The sequence below is a fragment of the Melitaea cinxia genome, chromosome 5 (assembly GCF_905220565.1).
Source record: "Melitaea cinxia chromosome 5, ilMelCinx1.1, whole genome shotgun sequence".
Classification (NCBI taxonomy): Eukaryota; Metazoa; Arthropoda; class Insecta; order Lepidoptera; family Nymphalidae; genus Melitaea; species Melitaea cinxia.
Genome location: NC_059398.1, coordinates 3,704,671 through 3,727,618, shown reverse-complemented (window position 1 = coordinate 3,727,618; position 22,948 = coordinate 3,704,671). Strand labels below are relative to the sequence as shown.

At 32.5% G+C, this 22,948-nt stretch overlaps 1 protein-coding gene across 1 annotated transcript in view; it reads right to left on the bottom strand.

Annotated features, from left to right (window-relative positions):
• The window catches only part of LOC123653720 (vascular endothelial growth factor receptor 3-like), a 47,060-nt gene extending 26,356 nt beyond the window's left edge, over positions 1-20,704 (bottom strand). Inside the window, exons 1-2 of the mRNA XM_045589708.1 lie at positions 20,642-20,704; positions 14,655-15,141 (exon numbers count right to left, since the gene is read on the bottom strand). Coding sequence (XP_045445664.1) covers positions 14,655-15,141; positions 20,642-20,702 — 548 coding nt within the window. The 5' untranslated portion in view covers positions 20,703-20,704. The remainder of the gene's footprint in view (positions 1-14,654; positions 15,142-20,641) is intronic.
• Between the last annotated feature and the right edge of the window lie 2,244 nt (positions 20,705-22,948).

Genomic DNA, 22,948 nt, shown 5'->3' with positions numbered 1-22,948 from the left:
AAGTTTGACAATTTTGACTCAAAACATTAGAAGTATTAGAAAGAATATGGAGGAATTGAAATATTTTTAAGTAGATTAGAATTTTGCTGTGATATATATATACTAACTGAATCGTGGATTAACAAAACTACAAACTTGCCTACGCTATCTGGATACAATATAAATTACTCAAAAAATAACAACAATCAAAATGACGGCATAGTAGTATATACCAGAGATGATTTGTCTTGTGATGTTGATGAAATACACATATCCGATGCAACATGCCTTTCAGTTAAACTCAATACAGATACTGTTGTCTTTGGTATCTATAGGTGTCTCCATCTTATAGGAATATTAACAATTTTCTCGATTCATTAAATGATATTCTTAAGTTATATTCAAAATTCACTAATATAATAATTATGGGTGACATATATATCGATATTAAGACAAATAGCATTGATAGTAAAGCTCCAGATTATCTCAAACTATTAGCTAGTCATGGTATTTATACCTAGTCACGAATATCCGACTAGAGGGAACAACTGCCTAGATCACGCATTGATCAAATCAAAAAACCCTACAAAAACTATAATAATAACGTCCTCCGTTACTGACCACTATTCAGCTGTCGTTGAGATGAGCGTGAACAAAATACCCAAATACAAATATAAATCAGTTATTCATAAACTGAACCATGATAAGCTTATATCAGATATCGGGTCTTTTGACTTCAGCGATATCTTATATTCAATGGATGCAAACTGGGCAGCTGATAGACTTGTTGGTGTTCTCTCTAATCTTGCAACGGCAAACACTACTATGCTTACAGTTACTAGGCGAACTCGATGTATTAAGCCCTGGATAACCCCCGGATTAATCCGTTGTATGAAGAATCGGGACATACTTCATCTCAAGCTTAAGAAAAACCCAAACAACACGATTCTAAAGATAACATACACTCGGTATAGAAATTTCTGTAATGACTTGCTTAAGAGAATAAAAAGATCATATGAACAGGACCAGTTAAAAAAATGCTCAAAAAATCCAAAGACAACCTGGAGACTCATTAAAACCTATACTAACTCTCAAACTAATAAACAACCTGCAATCGACCTACTAAAAATTAAGAAAACCCCAGAAAAATCTATCGAATATGCTAATCAATACTTTGCTGATGTAGGAAAAACTTTAGCCGCTAAAATAACATCAACGTCATGCGATCATCTTACCAATTTCACTTCGGATTGCCTTTTTAATACGACAGTTAACTCCATGTACATGTCAGAGGTCACGGATCAGGATATCTTAAATGTCATTAACAACCTTAAGAACGACTGTGCTACCGGATGGAATAACATACCTACAAATATAATTAAGTCCACCAAAAAAACAATAGCTCCTCTTTTGACGCACATAGTGAATCTATCCATTAATAGCGGTGTCTTTCCACAGGCTTTTAAGATATCAATTGTTCATCCAATTTATAAGCATGGTGATAAAAATTCTATCAGTAATTATCGGCCAATTTCGATTTTAACAGTGTTCGCTAAAATACTAGAGAAAATTATAAATAAAAAACTTCTTTCATATTTAGATAAAGAGAACATTCTCTCAAACAACCAGTATGGTTTCAGAGCCGGGAAATCGACTAGGGACGCTGTTTCTGATCTCTGTGAATTTGTAGGAGCTTAGCTGGATAAAAAGTTTAAATGTGTAGGAGTATTTCTGGATCTGGCCAACGCCTTTGACACGGTTTCTATTCCCATGCTGCTGAGGAAGTTGGAGTGTATTGGTATTCGTGGCACTGTACACAAATTATTCACCGATTATTTAAGTAACCGCAAACAAAAGGTTAAGCTGGGAGATTATTATAGTTCTGATACCGATATATTGTACGGGGTTCCTCAGGGAAGCGTTCTTGGTCCTAGCCTATTTCTAATATATATTAATGAATTGTGCAATCTTAATTTACCGAACTGTAAAATAATCACATATGCAGATGACACTGTTCTGGTTTGTTATGACAAAATCTGGGAAGATGCTACAACACTGGCAGAGACTGGACTAGGTATAGTGTCCCAATGGATGCAAAATAACTCTCTCACACTTAATGTCTCAAAAACCAAAGTTATATATTTTGGCATATCTAAGCGGTGTATCCCGGCAGACGGTGAGTACCCTATACGGTTTCACTCTTGTGGCTCAAGATCCATGCAAAATTCTACTTGCTCTTGTATGTGTCTCACTAAAACCGAAACTATTAAGTATCTAGGAGTACAACTGGATGATACATTTTCATGGAAGAGTCATATAAATTTACTTGCCAAAAGAACTAGAATATTAATCTACGTATTTAAAACGTTACGCCATATAGCGGAATTTAATTTGTTGAAATCATTATACTATGCACTAGCACAATCTATAATATTATATTGTATAACATCGTGGGGCGGTACCTGTAAAACGCACATGATTGAACTTGAACGTGCATAGAGAGCACTACTTAAAGTAATGACGTTTAAACCTTTTAGATACCCTACTAAAGATCTTTACTTACTAACTGTGGCGTCCTCACCGTTAGGCAATTATTTATTAAAGAAACCATTATAGCTCAGCACTCAAAATTAGTTTTTTCAGAAGAAATAGCATCAGTTCGTCGTAAAGATAAGGTTTGCTATCTTCCGCCCCATAAAACAAGATTTGCGCAAAAATTTCAATCCTATCTGGGCCCTTCACTCTATAATAAGATTAATGCTATTATTAACATTTACCCTTTAAATAACAAAAAATGTAAAGAAAAACTTAATAACTGGTTAAAAGTTCAGTATTATTACGATATTGTGTTGGTTATTTTGACAGGAACGAGGAATAATAATAAAGCTTTTATCTTTTAAACACTTTTTCTTTAATTTTATATTCTTCATTTACATATTTACCACTTACAAATCTTACCTTTTACTTTTATTATTACAAAAACTGCCATAGACAAAAAAAGACATCCTAAATTCATAGTGTTAATAACATGAAAAAACTTTTGGAAGTGGAACATTGTCCTTTTCTCAACACTCTCCCTCAATGTTACAATCTTCCAAACCCAACAAAGTAACAAACTTTCTAAAATGATGAGTGGTTAGAGGCTTTGTCATTAAATCTGCTAACTGATTATTTGTAGAAATATAAATTACCTTAATGAGTCCCTGTTCTACCTTTTCCTTAATAAAATTGTATTTTATATCAATATGTTTGAGACGTTTCTGATCAGGATTATTAACAGTCTTTATAGTGCTCTGATTATCTTCAAAAATAGTTACATGTTTCAAGTTAACATCTACATCTTTAAGTAATTTTATTAACCAGCAAGACTCTACACAACTTTCACACAAAGCAACTAACTCAGCCTCAGTAGTACTTAATGTCACAATATTTTGTTTTTTAGACTTCCAAGAAATAGTATTACCATAAAGTTTAAAAACATAACCACTAGTAGACTTTCTGTCCATGCTTCTAGCAAAATCAGAATCAGCATATCCTACTAGAGTATTATTATTATTAACATTACAATTGGTATAAGTTAACTGATAATTAACTGTTTGTTTTATGTATCTAAGAACTCGCTTTAAAGCTTTTACAAGTTTTACACTAGGTGTTCCTTGAAATCTGCTTAAGTATGAAACAGCTGTAGCTAAATCAGGTCTAGTGCTAACCATCATCATTACAGCCTATACAGTCCACTGCTGGACATAGGCCTCCACAAGTTTACGTCAAAAATAACGTGAACTCATGTGTTTTGCCCATAGTCACCACGCTGGGCAGGCGGGTTGGTGACCGCAGTACTGGCTTTGTCGCACCAAAGACGCTGCTGCCCGTCTTCGGCCTGTGTATTTCAAAGCCAGCAGTTGGATGGCTATCCCGCCATCGGTCGGCTTCTTAAGTTCCAAGATGGTTGTGGAACCTTGTTATCCCTTAGTCGCCTCTTACGACACCCACGGGATGAGAGGGGGTGGCTAAATTCTTTAGTGCCGTAGCCACACAGCACTAAGTGTGCTAACCATACAATACATTAAAGATCCTATGAGTGATCTACAATAGTTTTCTAACGTCATGTCTATGTCAGTGTTTATGTCTAGTTGTAAATTAGGATCCATAGGTGTGTCAATGCCCTTACAATTTTGCATACCATATTTCTTTAGAACATTTTGTAAATACTTAGTTTGATTCAGATAGATCTGTCCATTTTGTTTTAATATAGAAATTCCCAAATAAGTTAAATTATTACTTCCCATATCTTTCATTCTAAATTTTTCTGACAAATATCCTTTTATTTTTTCTATTTCTTTATTGTTAGGTCCAAAGATTAACAAATCATCAACATATATTAATAAGTATATATCTTTCTTATAATATAAACAATAATCATTATTAGATCTTTCAAAACCATAAGTAGTTATAACTTCGTTAAATTTCTCATACCAATATTTAGGAGATTTCTTTAATCCGTATAGTGACTTATTTAGTTTTAATACATGACCATCTGGTATATTTAATCCCTGAGGGGGCTTCAAGTATACATCTTCATCTATCCTACCATAAAGAAAAGCTCCTTTGACATCCATTTGATGAATATTATAGTCTCTGTGTGCTGCTACTGACAACAACACTCTCAATGTTTGCAGTTTCAAAACCGGTGAGTAAATGTTTTCTAAATTTTCTTTTTGCTGGAATCCTCTTACTACCAACCTTGCTTTACATATTTCCTTGTCTCCAATATCTTTTCTAGTAAATATCCACTTGGTATCTATTAACTTATTATTCTCTGGTTTAGGTACTATCTTCCATGTTTCACTCTCTTGTAGGACTTTCATTTCTTCTGATATAGCATTTTCCCATTGCTGTTTATCTTCTCTGTTCTGTATCTCTTCAAAATGTTGTGGTGCGTCAGAATGAATCGTAAGTAAAGCATATAATATATCTCCTGTATCTTCATTATCATCTAACTGGTAATCTGTTTGCCATTTAGGTTTTCTAATATTTCTTCTAGGTCTCTCCCTGCTTGCTAGCTCCTTTTCAACCTGTCGGTTTTCTAATTTTTGCACTGCATCTTCATAAACTTCTGTGTTTTCTTCACTACATGACTCTTTATTCTGTTTCTCTTGTGTGTTATCTTCTGTATTCTTCTCTGTTATTCTCTTACCTTCTTCTTTTTTCTTTTCAGGTGATTTTTTTCTTTCTTCGGGTGCTTCATCTTTTTCTTCTACATCTTGGTAAGGTAAGTAAATTCTTGGTACATATTTTTCTTTAGGTTTTTCATCGAATATCACATTTCTTGCATGTACTTCCTTTTGTGTTTCAGGATCGAAGAGTATGTAACCTGCTGGAGCATATCCAATCATAATCATCTTACGTCCGGTGTTATCAAGCTTCTGTCTGCACTCTTTTGGTACATAATTATATGCTAAACTTCCAAATACTCTCATGTTTGACACATTCGGTTTTCTTCCTTCCCAGAGTTCACTTGCAGTATGGTACCTGTCTGCTGATGGACTTCGGTTACTAACATATGCTGAGTACAATACAGCATCTCCCCAAAACTCTTTTCCTAAAGTTGAATCTAATAAAATTGTTCTGGTCTTTTCCAACAACGTTCTATTCATTCTCTCTGCTACCCCATTCATTTCTGGATTATATGGGACCGTGTACTCCAATTTAATTCCTTTGTAATAACAAAAATCTTGAAATTCTTTATTTACATATTCCTTACCGTTATCTGATCTAAGTTTTAAGATGTTCCTATTAAAATGGTTTGTAACATAATAATAATATTGTTTGAATTTACTAAAAACTTCACTTTTATTATTTAATAGGTATATCATTACAAAATGAGTATAATAATCAATAAAGGTTATAAAATAGCGATATCCATTTCTTGTTGGTGGGTTAATTGGCCCACACACATCAGTATGCACTAATTCTAAAGGCCTGGACGCCCTATGACCCTCTCTATTAAATGGTTGTCTTGTCATTTTACCTGTCACACACTGTTCACACAATGTATCATAATTATTTGTTTTTAAGTCTCCTAATCCATTTACCATGTTATTTTGTTTTAATAAACTTAAATTTTTAATTCCTAAATGTCCAAAGCGCCTATGCCACAAGTTAACATCATCAATATTAGTGTAGTCACATTCCAGTTTATCTATTAACAATTTGACTGTATAAAGTGAACCTTCTTGATTTCCTATCATGGTAAGATCATTATAGTTGTATACTCTAATCTTACCTTTGTAAAATTCTACTCTAAAGCCATGGTTTTCTATTTTAGATACTGACAATAGGTTCTTTCTTAAATCAGGGACATAATAAACATTTTTAATAGTAAAATAAGACTCTTTTCTACCAACAAAACATTTTACATTAATATTACCTATGCCAATTGCTTGTAACATGATACCATTTTTAGCTGCTGCAATTATTTTTGGTTTACTTAATTGTATGTAATCTATAAAGAAACTTTTATTATTAGTTAAGTGATCAGAGCAACCTGAGTCTGCACACCATGTAGTGTAGTTACTTTCATTTACATTCACCTCACTAATACACAGCGGTGCCTCCTCTTCTTCAAATGTTGACAGGAATGTGTGATGGTTCTTTTCATAGTAGTGTCCCCTATATTGTCCTCGTCCTCTGCCATGTCCACGTACTCTGGCATATCCACGTCCTCGTCCTGCATTCAGGTATTGTCCTTCTTGACCTTTTTGTCCGCATCCTGCATTACCTCCTCGGGCTGGTCCGTAACGTCCTCTCCCTCTATTATGGCATTGAAACTTCTTATGGCCCGGCAAACCACAGTTGTAGCACAGGAAAGCATTTTTGACAGCTGTTGTCGCCTCTGATTTTGTTTTCTTTCTTTTCTCCTCTTCCCCCAGCAATCTCTCTTTGACAAAGTTGACACTAAGATCAGTCATAGTTTCCAAAGTTGTTATTATTACTTCATAAGATTTCGGCATACTAAGTAAGATGTAATTCACCTTTTCTTCCTCTGACAGGGTGGATCCTCCGTTTTTGAGTTGTGTAAACAATTCCTCCATTTGTGTAAAGTGTGATTGCAATTTTTCATTTTCATTAAACTTAATTTCCATTAATTGTCTTCTTATAAATATTTTACTTCTGGTATTTTTCTTCATGAAGTTTTCTTCTAATATCTTAAGCATCCCATATGCCGTTTTCTCGTCTTTTATATATTCAATATGACTGTCTGCTATGGAGCTTACTAAAATGCTTACTGCTCTTGTTTCCTTTTTTATGTTTTCTGTTTTGATCGCAAAATTCTCACTTTCTATAGCATCTAAGCATTCCTGCTCTCTTAATATAGTTTTCAATCTGTATTTCCACGTATCGAAATTTTCTCCTTCAAACTGTTTCATTTTAAACTCATATTGTCCTGACGCCATTTTGTTCTTTCACGTTGTGTTCGACGATATTTTTCTTTTTATAGATTGCCGGAAACTGCAGAAAACCACGGTCTGCTACCACTGTTGGTTATTTTGACAGGAACGAGGAATAATAATAAAGCTTTTATCTTTTAAACACTTTTTCTTTTAATTTTATATTCTTCATTTACATATTTACCACTTACAAATCTTACCTTTTACTTTTATTATTACAAAAACTGCCATAGACAAAAAAAGACATCCTAAATTCATAGTGTTAATAACATGAATAAACTTTTGGAAGTGGAACATTGTCCTTTTCTCTTTCTTCAAAAGATGTTCACGCTAATAAGGTAAACACACACACACAATACAGATACACACGCACACACAGATACACACACACACACACACACACACATACACATGAGTTAAAACATGTACACTTAAACACACATGCACAATACGCACGCACACATACATGCACGACATACACACACATACACACACACAAACACCTAACATACATACAATAGTATGCATAATATATAAATATAAATGGAAAATCTGTAAAAATACATAGTAACTATATCTAAAAAATAAATTGAAATAAATAATACATAGAAACGTGAATAAGTTTATAGTTGTTGTTGTCAAACTATACGTTTTAGGTTGAACACAATGTAATTGTTACTCTACCCTAACATTTATTATTGTTACATTTTGTTAGAATGTTATTACAAAAAGTGTACTTGTGATGAGCATGTAATTTAAATTTTTGCTTTAAATATGTAGCGAAGGAGACTTACATCTAAGATACAGGCTATGCCTAGTTTAAATGTAACGATGCAAAATAAGGAAAATAAGTCATATTATGAATGGTTAGCTTGACGCTGAAATTTCTATTAATCTAAAGATATATAAACATTTGTTGGTATGTAATAAATAAATAAATAATAAAATAAATAATAAATAGAAACTATTAATCGAACAAATCAAATTACAATTTAGATTCTAAAAAACATTTCTAGCAAACTAAGTTGATTGATATTATGGAATATGGTTTTAGAGAGAATTAAAGCTTCGTTATTATTATTTATTTATTTATTCATTTACAGAAAAAAAGATACAATTTATGTGATAAAAAGTGCAGCAAAAACAATGAACAGTTTAACAGTGCACTGTGTATTGAATTTGGCGGTATTTATTTATTAGATTATGTAAATATGGCATTCAGCCTTCAACATCTAACTGCTAGCTGTAGGCCCTTTTTTAATTTAGGAGAAGGATTGGAGCTTAATCCACCATGCCGCTCCACTGCAGGTTAGCGGATATGTTCCCTACTATGAGCAACTGATCGCTATCAGGTATTTATGATAACAACCGAGACTGACGGCATAACGTGCTCTCCGAGGCACGGTGGGGAGACCCACTATGTAAATATGAACGTAAAATACATTTGAGGTGAAATATCATTCAATCAATATCTCACTGGCCACAAAATCGTTGGAACTCTGGAAGAATTTAAATTGAAAGAATTTCACGGCAATAAACCCGGATGGATGATGAATATAGATTCACTAAAAGTTAAATAAAAATTTATTTGTAAATTAATAATTCAAAAGTACTTAGCAGTCATCGATTTGGAATGCAAATTCTATTGAAGAACTTATCAGAAACTAATCGAATATAAAATAGTTATTTTTCACAATCAATCAAATAGTTATTTCATCAATTGTATTTTATTTGATCCCATTAGAATAGACGTTGTAGATGATTTCCTTTATTTGTATAGTCCAGTACATTGTAATAGGCTTTGCAAAATAATAACAGAGGATTTAAGTTTGAACAGATTAGAGTAATTGTGCGACTTTTGTTTGAGTTTTCGTTATTGTTATGTTATTATTAAATCGATGGCCCCAACGCATAAACGTGCAATCGAAAAACGACAACTTTTCAGGAAGATATAAAAACGTTTGGAATCACATAACTTTAATTACATAATAAATACAAAAATATAATGTGTAATCAAATTAAAGGTAAAAAAATATCTTTCAGCTCATATATTTATTAAAAATAAAATATTATCGGTTTACTACATATTTAAGAAAAACCGTATTAAATTATTATTCTAGTGAATAATATGTGACTTGTTAACATTATTGTATCACTGCACGTTTATTCGTGTCATAAATGAAGCTTAAACAAATGTAGTGAAATGTTGCATGGTTATTCCACGTATATTTTTTTTCCATGAGCCTTGCTCTGGTCACCTACCACTTTATTCTTGTATATTTTGTTGCTTTTACATGTTTGTAAAGATAAAGGCCCGTATAAGATCAACTCATTATTTATGTAATACGACTTTATTAGTGCATAGTATATAATGTAAATTAGATAATATTTTTTTGTTGAAGGTTCAATAAAAATTAATATTGTTAAAAGAATAATTATTATTTATTTATCCAATTTAGAACGAAGTAGGTACTTATCAAGAATATATTACTAAAATAAAAACAAGTAAAATCTAACAGAAAACAACTAATAAGTTTAGTGGTTACTAATAATTCTCCTCGTCACTATCGTTAGTAACTGAGGTGGAATTTAATGGCACTAGATTTCTGTAAAAACACTGGTAATGGTTTGGTATGGCTCCCGAGTCACACAGACTTATTAAATCTCTATATAAAGGAAGAGGTATGGGTAGCATTCCAGTGTATGCGAGTTTTAGGTTTTCAGCATCTTCTATAGGATCCCCTCGTCACCTTCTTGAGTTAGTCCTCGTAATAGCTTGCATCTCTTGTAATTCGTCTTCAAAACTGTATCTAAAGTAAACTGTATCAGGTTGATTATAAGGAAAAACTACTTCTTTTATTTTGCTCCAGTAAATTTTATTGCCATCTGTATCTTTTAACCAATTCTTCCCTTTAATTAATTCTTTAAAATCTATGAAATCAGCTTGCATCATTTGTTTTACTTGAAACTTATGCCCGGTAACTTTGGCATTCTCTATCAAGGATTACATTTGATCAGGTGTGTAGATAGTATGCTTTTTCTTAGAACGCTCAATAGCAGCATGCATAGAATCGCCCTCCGATTGGCTGTGACCTTTCTCCAAAAACCTGTGTGTTATTTTTATGTTGTATTTCTTCGCCGCTAAAGAAAACATGGCGAATACGAAACGATTACGATTTTGCCCTGCGCATGAATCAGAATAAAAGGATATATTTTTTATGCCTAACTCAACGTGTGCCTGGATAAATGACCAAAGACAACTTGCTATTTCTATCGCACCTCTTTTCGCAATCTGACAATGCCAGACGTAACAGTAACCTTTCTTCTCTAAGATATTATAAATCGTGAAATTGTATACAGGATACTTCCGTTTATAATGAAATATGCTTACTTCACTTTGGGGGATATTCAACACCTTTTCCAGATCAAAACATGCTACAACACTGTCATCTGAACAAAATTTTTCTTTTTCTTGTTCCTTTAATTGCCTTACCATTTGTTTTTCTTTCAAGTGCTTTTCATAGTCAGCTTTTAACTGTTCTTTTCTAACATCATCAGGAGTATGGTAAATTGAACATATTTCACATAAATCTTTTTTAGGTTTGTGAAAGGATAGGTTAAACTTCGTATTAAATAATATTTCATATTGCCGTTTAGTTGCTTTGCATGTTTGATTGTACTGGTGGTTTGTATCTATCCATTCTAAATATAGTCGGTGCATTTTAGAGACATTCAATGTTTCACACAGATATTGCTTTTGGCTATCTTTACGAGTATAGTGTGATTCAACTCTTTCAAATAAATTTATATGGTCAATTATACTTTTCTCAGTCTCTTCTGACATTCTTTTTGGCCTATTCTTATAAGTTCCTCTGTAATCTTTTAAATAATTGTCAGCTCCCAATTTATCAATAGCTGTGTATACTACTTGCTGTGTAATAGACTACTTAAAAACATAGTTTTACAAACTTTAATCGTGGAATTACTATCATCGAGTAGTTGATATGTTAATGTTTGAGTACGATTATTTTTACGTTCAACTGTAATTTTTTTGACGTTATCTTTTTTTACATGGCGGTTAATAAAATCCCACTGTCTTTCGTGGTCCCCGATAGCCCAAAAATTCTGAAAAATTTTATTCCTCATATTTTGCTGTATCTTTTCGAAACATTTCAGTTTGCAGTTGCATGGTGGTCCAATAGATTTTTCTACGTTTTGCTTTTTAGTTCTAACACTTTCATAACTTTTATCAGAATTTTTAAGAATTTTATTTTTGCGATCTTTCCATAAATTAGGATCTATTTTTCTCTTTTTCGTAAGCGGTTCTATAGTCGGTTACGAGTCTTTCCTCCGATTTTGTAGTTACAATATCCTGTGATATATTTTATTTTTCAATACTATGTAAAAAACCCTCTAAGTCAGAAATATTTCTTAGATCGTAATCATTATTAATGTATAAAACAGTCGGTGTGGCTATAAAATCTATTTTTTGTTGGGTTGATGGAGTCATTATAATAGAATTATCAGTAGTCTGTAAATCATCATTATTATTTACAGATTGCAATGGCGTAGGGTACTCTATTTCAGGTAGTAATGATTCAATAACATTATGAGAAATATTTAAAATGTCATTTGTTGGTACATTTGGTGGTGAGGTATTATTATCGTGTGGAGATACATTTACTACTATTAATGGGGCCGGCGAAATAAAATCATAAGGTTCTGAGTTGACTTCTTTGAGGTCTGATTTGCCATCAATGGGAAAAGAACTTCGCGAAAGATATGTAAAATTTTCTGAAACAAATTACTCAAATTACTACATTACTGTGTTTTCAATAACTATTTACTTACATTTACACTCAGCCCCTCATCCCCACGCAACCCTTGGAAGGCCCCACATACATATATGTATATATAATATCTAACCAACAACCAAAGAAAAAAGTTTCATCATTTTACCTTCAATTCCATTTTGTTCTTCAAGTTCAATACTACTGTCATCTTGATTAATAATATTGTCTGAAAAAAAACATGACATAACAATATGGATCATAGAACTCGATACAATAATTATCAGCTCACAGCTGAGCTTGTTAAAGTAATAATTAATATTATTATGTAGGTACATACCGTGATTCCTATAGTTCACTAATTTTAATATCTTTCTACAACGACTTGCCGACTTGAGTAGCTCTGTGTCTATTCATAATAATTATGCTTATCACTCATTAATGATTTAATATGAATATTAACAACAATGCATGTGCTCAACAAACGAAATTACGTAATAACTCCAGCAAATTCGCATCCGGACTGACCTTCCGGGGTCTAGCGATGTCACGCGCATCTTACATACCCCGCCCCCGCTTCGCCCCTTTTCTAACGAGCGATCGCAATAGACACTATTGGGAAAGTTTTCGTTTATTAAACGGTTACTACCAGTAACTTCAAATTCATGAGCGAATAATATTAGGGCTTAAACCTTTACAAAAGTAGAAAAAACAAGAGAAATTAGTATAAGATAATAGAATAGCTGTAATTATTATATTCAAAGTTTTGCCGCCTGCAATGACGCATTACAGATAAAAGTCGCTTGCATTTTTACACGAATAATCGTGCAAGAGATTATTACCCAAAGGAAAGGATAGACACGAGTGGCAGATTTATTTAACACGTTTATTCTGGTGAACTCAAATAAACAAATAATCTGCAATAGGCGCATGTTTTATTATTCATGTGATATGAAAATGTTTTTTTTTTCCGTACAATAAACGAATATTGTGCTATAAAAGCCTTATTTTAAGTCTGAAATATTCAAAAAAATATATATAGGTGTATATTAGTCCATGCAAACGAAAAATACGAAAAAAAAAAAATTTGGGTAAGAGCTCTTGCACGTTTATTCGTTGTGGCCATCGAAATATATTGCCGCAAGGAAGATGTATTTACATTATAAAGACGAAAACAAAGCATTGTAATTTTGTTTTTGTTTGTATATTACATTTTAAATGAATAATTAATTTTTGTTTTAGATTTTGTTTGCAAAGCTGCTATTGTTAATATCAAAGTAAAATAAAAATAATAAGTATGCTGTAATTAAATCAAGATAACAAAATTTCGAGCAGTAACCATAATCAAACATTATTTGTTTCCATTTCTTACTTTCGTATATTTTACGAAGTTGTATCGAAACAAACGAAATATCTTTATCCGCCATATTTGTCAAACAGCACGAAGGCCTGAGAAACGGGTGTAAAGCGTTATTACGATCGCACTACGAATATGTAATACATGTAACAAATGATTTTTGTTGTTGGTAGATTGTAGCATTTTTTTTAATAAAACGTAGATTAGAGCCGACGCGAACGAGTGCGATATTTACATAATCTAATAAATGAATACCACCAAATTCAATTACGAAGCTTATTCTCTCTAAAACTATATTCCATAATATCAATGAACTTAGTTTGCTAGAAATGTTTGTTAGAATCTAAATTGTAATATCATACAAGTACGAGTATATTATGTAGTCTATTTGCTAAAATGTCAAAACATACTTTGCAAAATATTCCAGAATTAAAACCCAGCGTGAAAATTTCTCGTTCTTAATGAGTATACAGAAAACTAAAAAAAGCACAATTTTTGCATAAATTTCCATATCGTATAATATGAATAAACGTTATACTTAACAAGAACGAACACATGAGCAAGTTTGCGAATATTTCGAACAATATTGTCGCATTGACCTGTATTTTTGTACGTTGGAATTGAATTTTTATAATTATATCTGAATATGTTTTTGCTTTACTGAAATCGATTTCATAATAAATGTAGTTAAATTTTCATTCAGAATAATGAATAAAATAAACATTCCAGGGGCGATGTGGGAAAGTTTCATTGACGTTGATTTTTTGGATCAATTGATTGCACAGCAATGTCTGTTTCTAATATGGGTGTTATGTAGTTATGACTTTTATTTGTGAGTAGCTCCATTCTTTTTAACTACATATATACATAATTATTCCAGGACCTAGATTGTTTCCGTAAGTTCCGTGTTAGTTCTGTGTGGGACATTGATATGTTTTTATAATTACTACTTAAATTAAACCCAAGTAACATAATAAGTTTCACCTTGAGTGCCTTAGTTTTTTTAAGCACAGTATAGCAAAAAGCAGCCATTCATCCATCTTTACATGATATTTTATTTATAACGATTGATTTTACCTTTCATTTCGATGTTGATGCGTATTTGAATATGTATCGAATATGTAGTTCAGAAGCGGAGCGCTGGACCCTGCTTCCGCTGGCTTTCGACGACTCTCCAAAGCCATTGGTCCCGTATCCGGCGTCACCGTCGTCACTTGTACATAGCTCATAGTGTAATTCACATCCGTTCTTATCACATTTACCACCCGTCTCTTTCTATTCCTCGTATTGTCATTATTTAGCACATTCGTAATAATTGCTTTATCTTGTGTATGTGTGGTTTCAGTACAGCAGATATCACTGCTCTTCTCTATACTAGGGAAATGCTTTGGATTACTCGTTACGAAACTATCCGGTTCATTAAGAGAGTAATTAAAGTTGAGGAGTTGAGCTTGATTGCGCGGATCTGTGCTGGCGTGCAGCATTTGATAGACTTTGTTTATTATCGGCTGTGTTGATGTCTCTTTATCTTCCTTTGGTATTGTTGACGTATCTGCGTCAATGCCTGGAAAAGATAGCATTTAATTATTATAATTATTAAATATTGATAATTATTGTATTATTTATTAACATAATTAAGTAAATCAAACATTGCCAATATTCCCTTTTTTGTCTTAATCGTATTTGTATTAAAAAAAAATATGATTTTTCGTTTACAGTGATAAAAGTTATTAAATTCAAGTCCATGTGCATTACATAATTAAGCTTTTTAATTATTTGATAATAAAGGTTAAAATTATATATTAGAATAAAATCAGAATTTAATATCTACCTAAAAATACATAGCAGATTAATCAATTATTATGATTCATAAACCATTACACCAATTCATTGATAAAGAGCATTTTGTTTGTTTTGACCAATACTAAAAGTTAACAGATATTATATTCGTACCTCTAATAAGTTTGTTTAATTGAAAAAAATATTAATATATCATAGAAGTAAAAGAGAAACAAAAGGGGGATTAACAAACTTGATTCATCTCAAAGCTCAAATCAAATAAAACAGAACAAAACGTCGTTAATAAGAGCTATAGATGTATCAAGCTTTATAAGGTTATGAATGCGACTGAGTTATATGTATATACTAGTTAGCACTACTTATACTAGTTGCATACATTACAGCCTATCACAGTCCACAACTGGACATAGGCTTTCCTAAATTCTCATCTGTTTTATCCATAGGGTCACCACGCTGGGCAGTTGGGTTGGTGACCGCAGGGCTGGCTTTACCGCACCAAAGACGATGCTGCCCGTCTTCGGCTTGTGTATTTCAAAGCCAGCAGTTGGATGGTTGTCCCGCCGTCGTTCGGCTTTGTAAGTTCCAAGGTAGTAGTGAAAATGTGTTATCCGCTTTTTACGTCTAGTTGCATATATACTCGTAACTGTATATGTGACGACAAGTTTTATTTTGTAAGATTTATATGTGTCTTTTCAAGTATAAAAAAAGTTATGTTTCTGTTGTAAAAATCAAAACTATTTATTTATATACTGTACATTATATACTATACATTATATACTATACATATTGCCGACCTAGTTGTATAAAAAATAATATTAATGTACTGTTACTAACTTGTTAGTACAGAAAATAAGGCTTAAAACAAACGTGATCACTTTTCAACTCTTCGAGATTACTTCAGCATGTTTGGTTAAAACTCTTAAAAGTTTTTAACGCGATTAGACGTTCGACGTTACGGTACATCTTAGAGTGGAAAGTGGAAAGTTTGAAGGAGGCTGTAGAAGCGGTTGGTTGTTGTAAAGTTTTCTTATTTAACAGGTTGAGCAAAATCTTAACAATTGAACTTATGTACAAGTTTAAACGGAAAAAAAAACTAATAGTGGGTTTATTTTTTAAATAGTTTTTATACATGAACGCGGGTTCATCTGCATTTGTTTTAACAGGCGTTCACATTCTTAATTAGCCAAAAGCTTCACATTACATATATATGTAATATACTACTGTTTAGCGGCGATTCGGAAGTGCATTTAAAAATTACAAAATGAATCATTTAATTTCCATTTAATTTCCATTCTAATTCTAAAATTATGTAATAAATAAAATAAAAAAAGAAAATGTCAAATTATCAACTTGAAAAAAAATATATAGGCATTATGTAAAAATTTGTAAACAATTTATGTGTCAGTAAAAATATAATTAAAATTATTTTACATTGTAAATTAATTAAGTCGATTAATGTCTATTTTGATATAAATTTTTGGTTAAATTTAAATATATAAAAAAGGGAAAATATAATTTGACGTCTATTTTAATTTGACGACTACGCTTCAGTCAAATAGTACGGAACAATATCACCTCAGCCGTAGAAGGATAATAAATAAGTTTTCTGGTGTGAAAATACTTTTTTAAAATCTGACCTATACAAGATTTAAAAATAATGCAGTAGAATGTTAAATCCTATGTCATGAGTCCAAAAAATATAAGTTTGGCTTATATAAATATGTTTCATGTTAATTTAGCTTATAAATTTGTTTGTTAATTTATGTCTTAATTTCAAATAAATAATACACAAATAAAAATATTTCACTCATGCATTAAAAATAAATTGTCAACCTCACTAAAAGTTATGAATAATTATGAAAGTTTGTATCCAATGTCGTTTGATTTATAAAGGAATAACTTGTATTTCGACAAATATATTTTTGGAAAATGTGTAAATATTATCTTGTATTTGTATTAGCAGTATTTTAAGTTCTTTGTAGCTCAATTTCGTCTTCCGGGTGTTTTGACTAAAATATAATTTCTTTGTCAATTGAACGCTTTTTATTTATTCCATTATTGTTTCAATGAGTAAAGCTTTCATCATTGAGCTACAAAGCAAGTTGGTGGTTTCAACTAAAAATTGTTGTTAAAAGGAATTATAGTAAAAGTGTATTTGAAGAAGAACAGCCCTTTTAATTCTAAAATACTAAAAAGGTTGAAAGTGTTTAACACATGGAATCAAACCCGTGAAAGCTAGCGTAACATTTAGTTCTGTGACTGTGGTGGTTCGTCTGAAGAAACAAATAAATAAATTCGTTTCCTCAAAATATACCGACAGCTAAATCCATTATTTGTCATATATTTAAAAAATATATATTAGTATTTTGTTGAAAATTACTATAACATTTTTTACTTAAATCCTTATTTTTCGAAATACTTTGTGACTTGTTAAATTTTACTAGCTTTTTGGACAATCTAGCTACAACATCACCAATTTTAATCATTAAGCGCTGGATTGTATCCAACTAAGTGCCGCATTCGGAATCTTAGTTTAATCAGAATAATTTCACGCTTGGAACGCGGTACGGTTTTCTTGTTGCCTTTTTTTACACAAAATTTCAAACTTAGAAGATATTAAGGTAAAGCCTAAGTTTTATATTATTTGTGTCATTTTTAGTTACAATTATAATACTTTAAATAAATACTAAAAAAAATCGATTTTTAATATCAGCTAGAGCTTCTTGTGCGACGACGACGCATGGCGATATCCAGATCAGACCACTAAGACTTGGCTAGTTAGAGCGCTAGTATTTTCCATATTTCTCTACGCCTCGGAGACGTGGACCCTGCGAGAAAGTGAGAAGAAAAAATAGATGTTCTCGAGATGTGGTGCTGGAGAAAAATGTTGAGAGTGTCCTGGAATCAATTCCGGATCAACAAGTGCATTCTGGAAGAACTCGGCATCAAGCAGCGTCTATCTTCCATCGTACAGGCTCGAATTTTCACTTTCTTTGGTCATGTGATCGTGATCCAAGGAAAAGTAGATGGAACCAGACCTCGCGGTAGATCACCTATGAGATGGACGGACCAAGTAAGGGCTGCAATGGACGTTCCATTGCATATGTGCTGCCGAAAAGCAACTGTCAGGGAGGAATGGAGACGGATCGTCAAGCGTGTGACTGGGAAGTGATGAACACGACCGCTCTGACAAGAGCGTTACGAAAGAGAGAGAGAGAAAGAGAGAGAGCTCCTTGTGATATATTGACGGAAGGGGTTAAGTTGGCAACGCTCTTGAGATGCTCCTGGAGTTACAGACGACGATAGCCTACGGTAGCAGCTTAAAACAAGGCGAATTATATAGTCCGTGATTTGTTTGCCACCATAGTGGAGTAGGAATCTCCATATCATCTAATATATAAAATTCTCGTGTCACAGTTTTCGTTGCCATACTCCTCCGAAACGGCTTGACCGATTTTGATGAAATTTTTTGTGCTTATCCGGTATCTATGAGAACCGGCCAACATCTATTTTTCATCCCCCTAAATGTTAGGGGTAGTCCACCCCTAAATTTTTATTTTTTTATTTTTTAGACAAAATTTTTAATTTCTATTTTTTTATGATACAATATTAAAAAATACATACAACCCTAAATTTTCAACACTCTACCATCAACCCCTATTTTTAAATAGCGTTTAGCGGCAAGACAACGTTTGCCGGGTCAGCTAGTTAAAAATATATTTTTGACACGAAACGAAACATTATAATTTTTTACTATAAGAAAAAAATTATAGGTATAATTGAGCACATAATAGGTTGCCTTCTCCATTAATATTAAGAAAGCCAAAACATGTGTTTCCAAATGCGTAGGCTAAACGTTAGCGCGACTAAACGTTATATAAAATGCTTAATTGGATATAATAACACCAGAATGGCACAAAAGAGGTTCTGCTCACCTGATGGTAAGCAATTACCTAGCTTATAGACAATCGCAGCACTAGAAACATTGCAAGCGCGTTGCCGACCCCACTCCCTGTCCTCCGCAGGAGCTCTGGTCACCTTAATCACCACAGGAACACAACACTGCTTCATAGCAGTATTATTTAGCTGTGATCTTCTGTAAGGTCGTGGTACTTCCCCAGTCGGGCTGCTCCAGGTTTTGAGTATGATATTTACTGCGGTTCCCTACCTCAGTTACAGATGACCATTAATACATTTCGAAACTAACTTAAAACTCTCAAGTTTTAATTATAAGGAAGCGAAAATAAATAATGTTTTTCTTTCGAAAGAATATTTAAGTTTCGACTTAAAAGAAAATGTGGTTTATATTTTACTTTCGCGCAGTTACGGTAGAAGAATTCGAAACGATATGAATTAATCAAAAACTAAAGAAAACTCAGGCTCATTTTATATCAAGCTTGTATGAACGTTGGGAATAGAAAAAAATTGTTTGAATTCGCAAATTAAAAAAAAAACACAGCAAGATATGCATTAATTTATTTGTATGAAAAAACAGGAAATCGAACCGTCATAATACTTTTGTTATTTCCGGTTCAATGATTGCGCTCCGAATAATCATAAACTTGAATAGTATGTATAAAAAATACCTAGGATAAAAGTTATTTCATATTACAATATTTAACAAAAAGTTGTTACACATTATTTTTTTATTATTATTCTGTCATAGTTATTATTTGAATATTCATATAATTTTGAATTTTTTGAATGATATATAACCTATTTACCTATTGTAGTGAAAAATTAATACTACTAATAAAGTTAACAATTTTAATACAAGCTATTTTGCTTTAAGCAAGGATTGTATTTTATAAATAATATACTTTCTAATTTATTGATATATTTTCTTTTATATATTGACCAAACTTTCAGCGTTTGCCCTTCTTATTATACATTGGTATTTACATCGACTTTCGATTAAATTAAAAATCATTAAAATCGGTACACCCAGTAAAAAGTTATGCGGATTTTCGAGAGTTTCCCTAGATTTATCTGGGATTCCATCATCAGATCCTGATTTCCTTATCATGGTACCAAACTAGGGATATCTCCTTTCCAACAAAAAAAGAATTATCAAAATCGGATCATAAACGACGGAGTTATCCACGAACATACATTAAAAAAAAATCTTTATTGAAGGTCGAATTGAGTAACCTCCTCCTTTTTTTGAAGTCGATTAAAAAGAAAATACCTTAAACTCTATTGATATATGAACAGTAAGTAGACAGTACTAGCTCGAGGAATGTAATAATGTCCATATAGCTTACCTTTACAAGGCAGAGCTGCAAGCGCGGCTAGAAACAGCACCGCTGCGGCCAGCGCGCACATTTCTCCTACATCTTTCTTAACTCTGAAACAAATATTATTTAATTAAAATTATAAACCAAATGACAAAAATTAAGAATAAAATTGTTAGTGTCTTATTGAAATTGTTACTTTACAGCACGACCCGTAAATGCATCACTGTTGCCACTTCCTATGAAATGAAAGGATTGAGACTGGTTTCACACAGATTTGTTATCGCGACCCTCTGAAGATGATGTATTAATAATAATAGGCCTCCTCAATTCCTTTCCATATTTTCCTATCTATGGCCTTTCTCCCACCCTCCGCAGACGATGTATGCTTATCATTATATCATTAATTATCATTTTTAACCAACTTCAAAAATAGGAGGAAATTCTCAATTCGACTGTATTTTTTATATAATTATCCATATGTAGGTGTTTGGCGAAGTTTTTTTAATCGAAAGCTTGTGCTTGTCAAGATCCTATTTAAATTTGAATGACACCTGACGGGTACTTTTTGATCTATCCCTAATACTGTACTACGCATGTAGTTAATTGAGTATTTTTTCGTCTACCTACGTTGTATCACTTGTCAATGAAAATGTCGATTTTTTTTTTCATTTGCGAGTAAAACCAATTATATGTTATTTATTAACATTACAATTACAAACTTGTATAGGTATGTCTAATAATATAAATAATAAGAGATAATAATGCGAATATATACTAGCGACCTCTGTCCGTCCATATTTTTTTTTACACGATAAGTAATCACCAACATATCGCACACGCTGCATCCTATGGTATAAGTATTATTCCGATCGATTCAGTAGTTTTCGCAGTATGACTGAACCGGCCTCTCCATTTATCTATATATTATTACGAGAAGCTAAACACTAAACTTTGTACCCCTTTTTACAAAAGCTGCGCGGACGGAGGAGTATGAAATTTCGCACACTTATAGTTTATATAGAAAAGGAGTGCAGAATGCTAATATTTTTTTTAAATTATGCACAAAAAATACATTAAAACAACGAAAAAAAACATTACACACACTGCCATGTATTGGACACACGCGTCAAGCAAATTGAGAATAGACAATAGACTAAAGATTAATAGATTATGTTTAGGCTAGAGATTAAATTATGTTTGAAATTCGGTAAAGACAATAGTCTTTATTGAATTAAAAAAACAAACTACTGAATTAGAAGACTATTGTCTTTACTGAATGTCAAACATAATCTTCGCTTCTTCTTACTTCGCTTCAGCCTGTAATATCCCACTACTGGGCATAGGCCTCTTTCCTCATGTAGGAGAAGGATTAGAGCTTAATCTACCACGCTGCTCCAATGCGGGTTGGCGGATATATTCCCTACTATGAGTAACGATCGCTATCAAGTGTACTTGATAATAATCGGGACCGACGGCTTAACGTGCTCTCCGAGGCACGGTGGGGAGACCCACAAGGACTGCACAAACACCCAGACCACGGCAAACACCTGTATGGCCAATACAAATGTTTGTCATGTGCGGGGATCGAACCCGCAACCGCGAGCGCACCGGGTACAATCCATGGCTATAACCGTTGCGCCAACGCGGCGTCTCATGTAAACATAATCTATCTTATATAAATAAAAATGAATGTTGTTAAGCACATAACTCAAAAATGACTCGACCTATTCGGCTAATTAATTTTTTTGGGCCACACTTAAGGCAGCGGAAGGTTTATATACAAAAAAAAAATTGTGGTCTAATTTCGACCATTGGGCAAGCAATAGTTAGTATAGATAGACATGTATGATATATTATGAGCTGACATTTATTTAAATGAAACATATTTATACGTAAAAAAAAAAAAAATATCAGTCAATCATTTTTCATTGGAATAAAAGTGTTTCACTATAGAAATCATTGACGTAAATTGATATGAATATATTTACGTTTCTCGTAGAGTTGATGAAATCTGCACTGCGGTGAAATATACGTATTTTTGCATAATCGTTTTGAGGTTAATTTTATATAACCGATAATGAGGTTGCGATCGCGTTTCTTTTTGTACAAATTTTGTATAATTAATGAAATAAAATCTTTTATAATAATTGTTTTTTTAACTGACTTCAAAAAAAGGAGGAGGTTACACAATTCGACTGTATATATATTTTATGTATGTTCGGGGATAACTCCGTCGTTTATGAACCGATTTTGATAATTCTTTTTTTGTCGGAAAGGAGATATCCCTAGTTTAGTGCCATGATAAGGAAACCAGGATCTGATGGTGAGATCCCA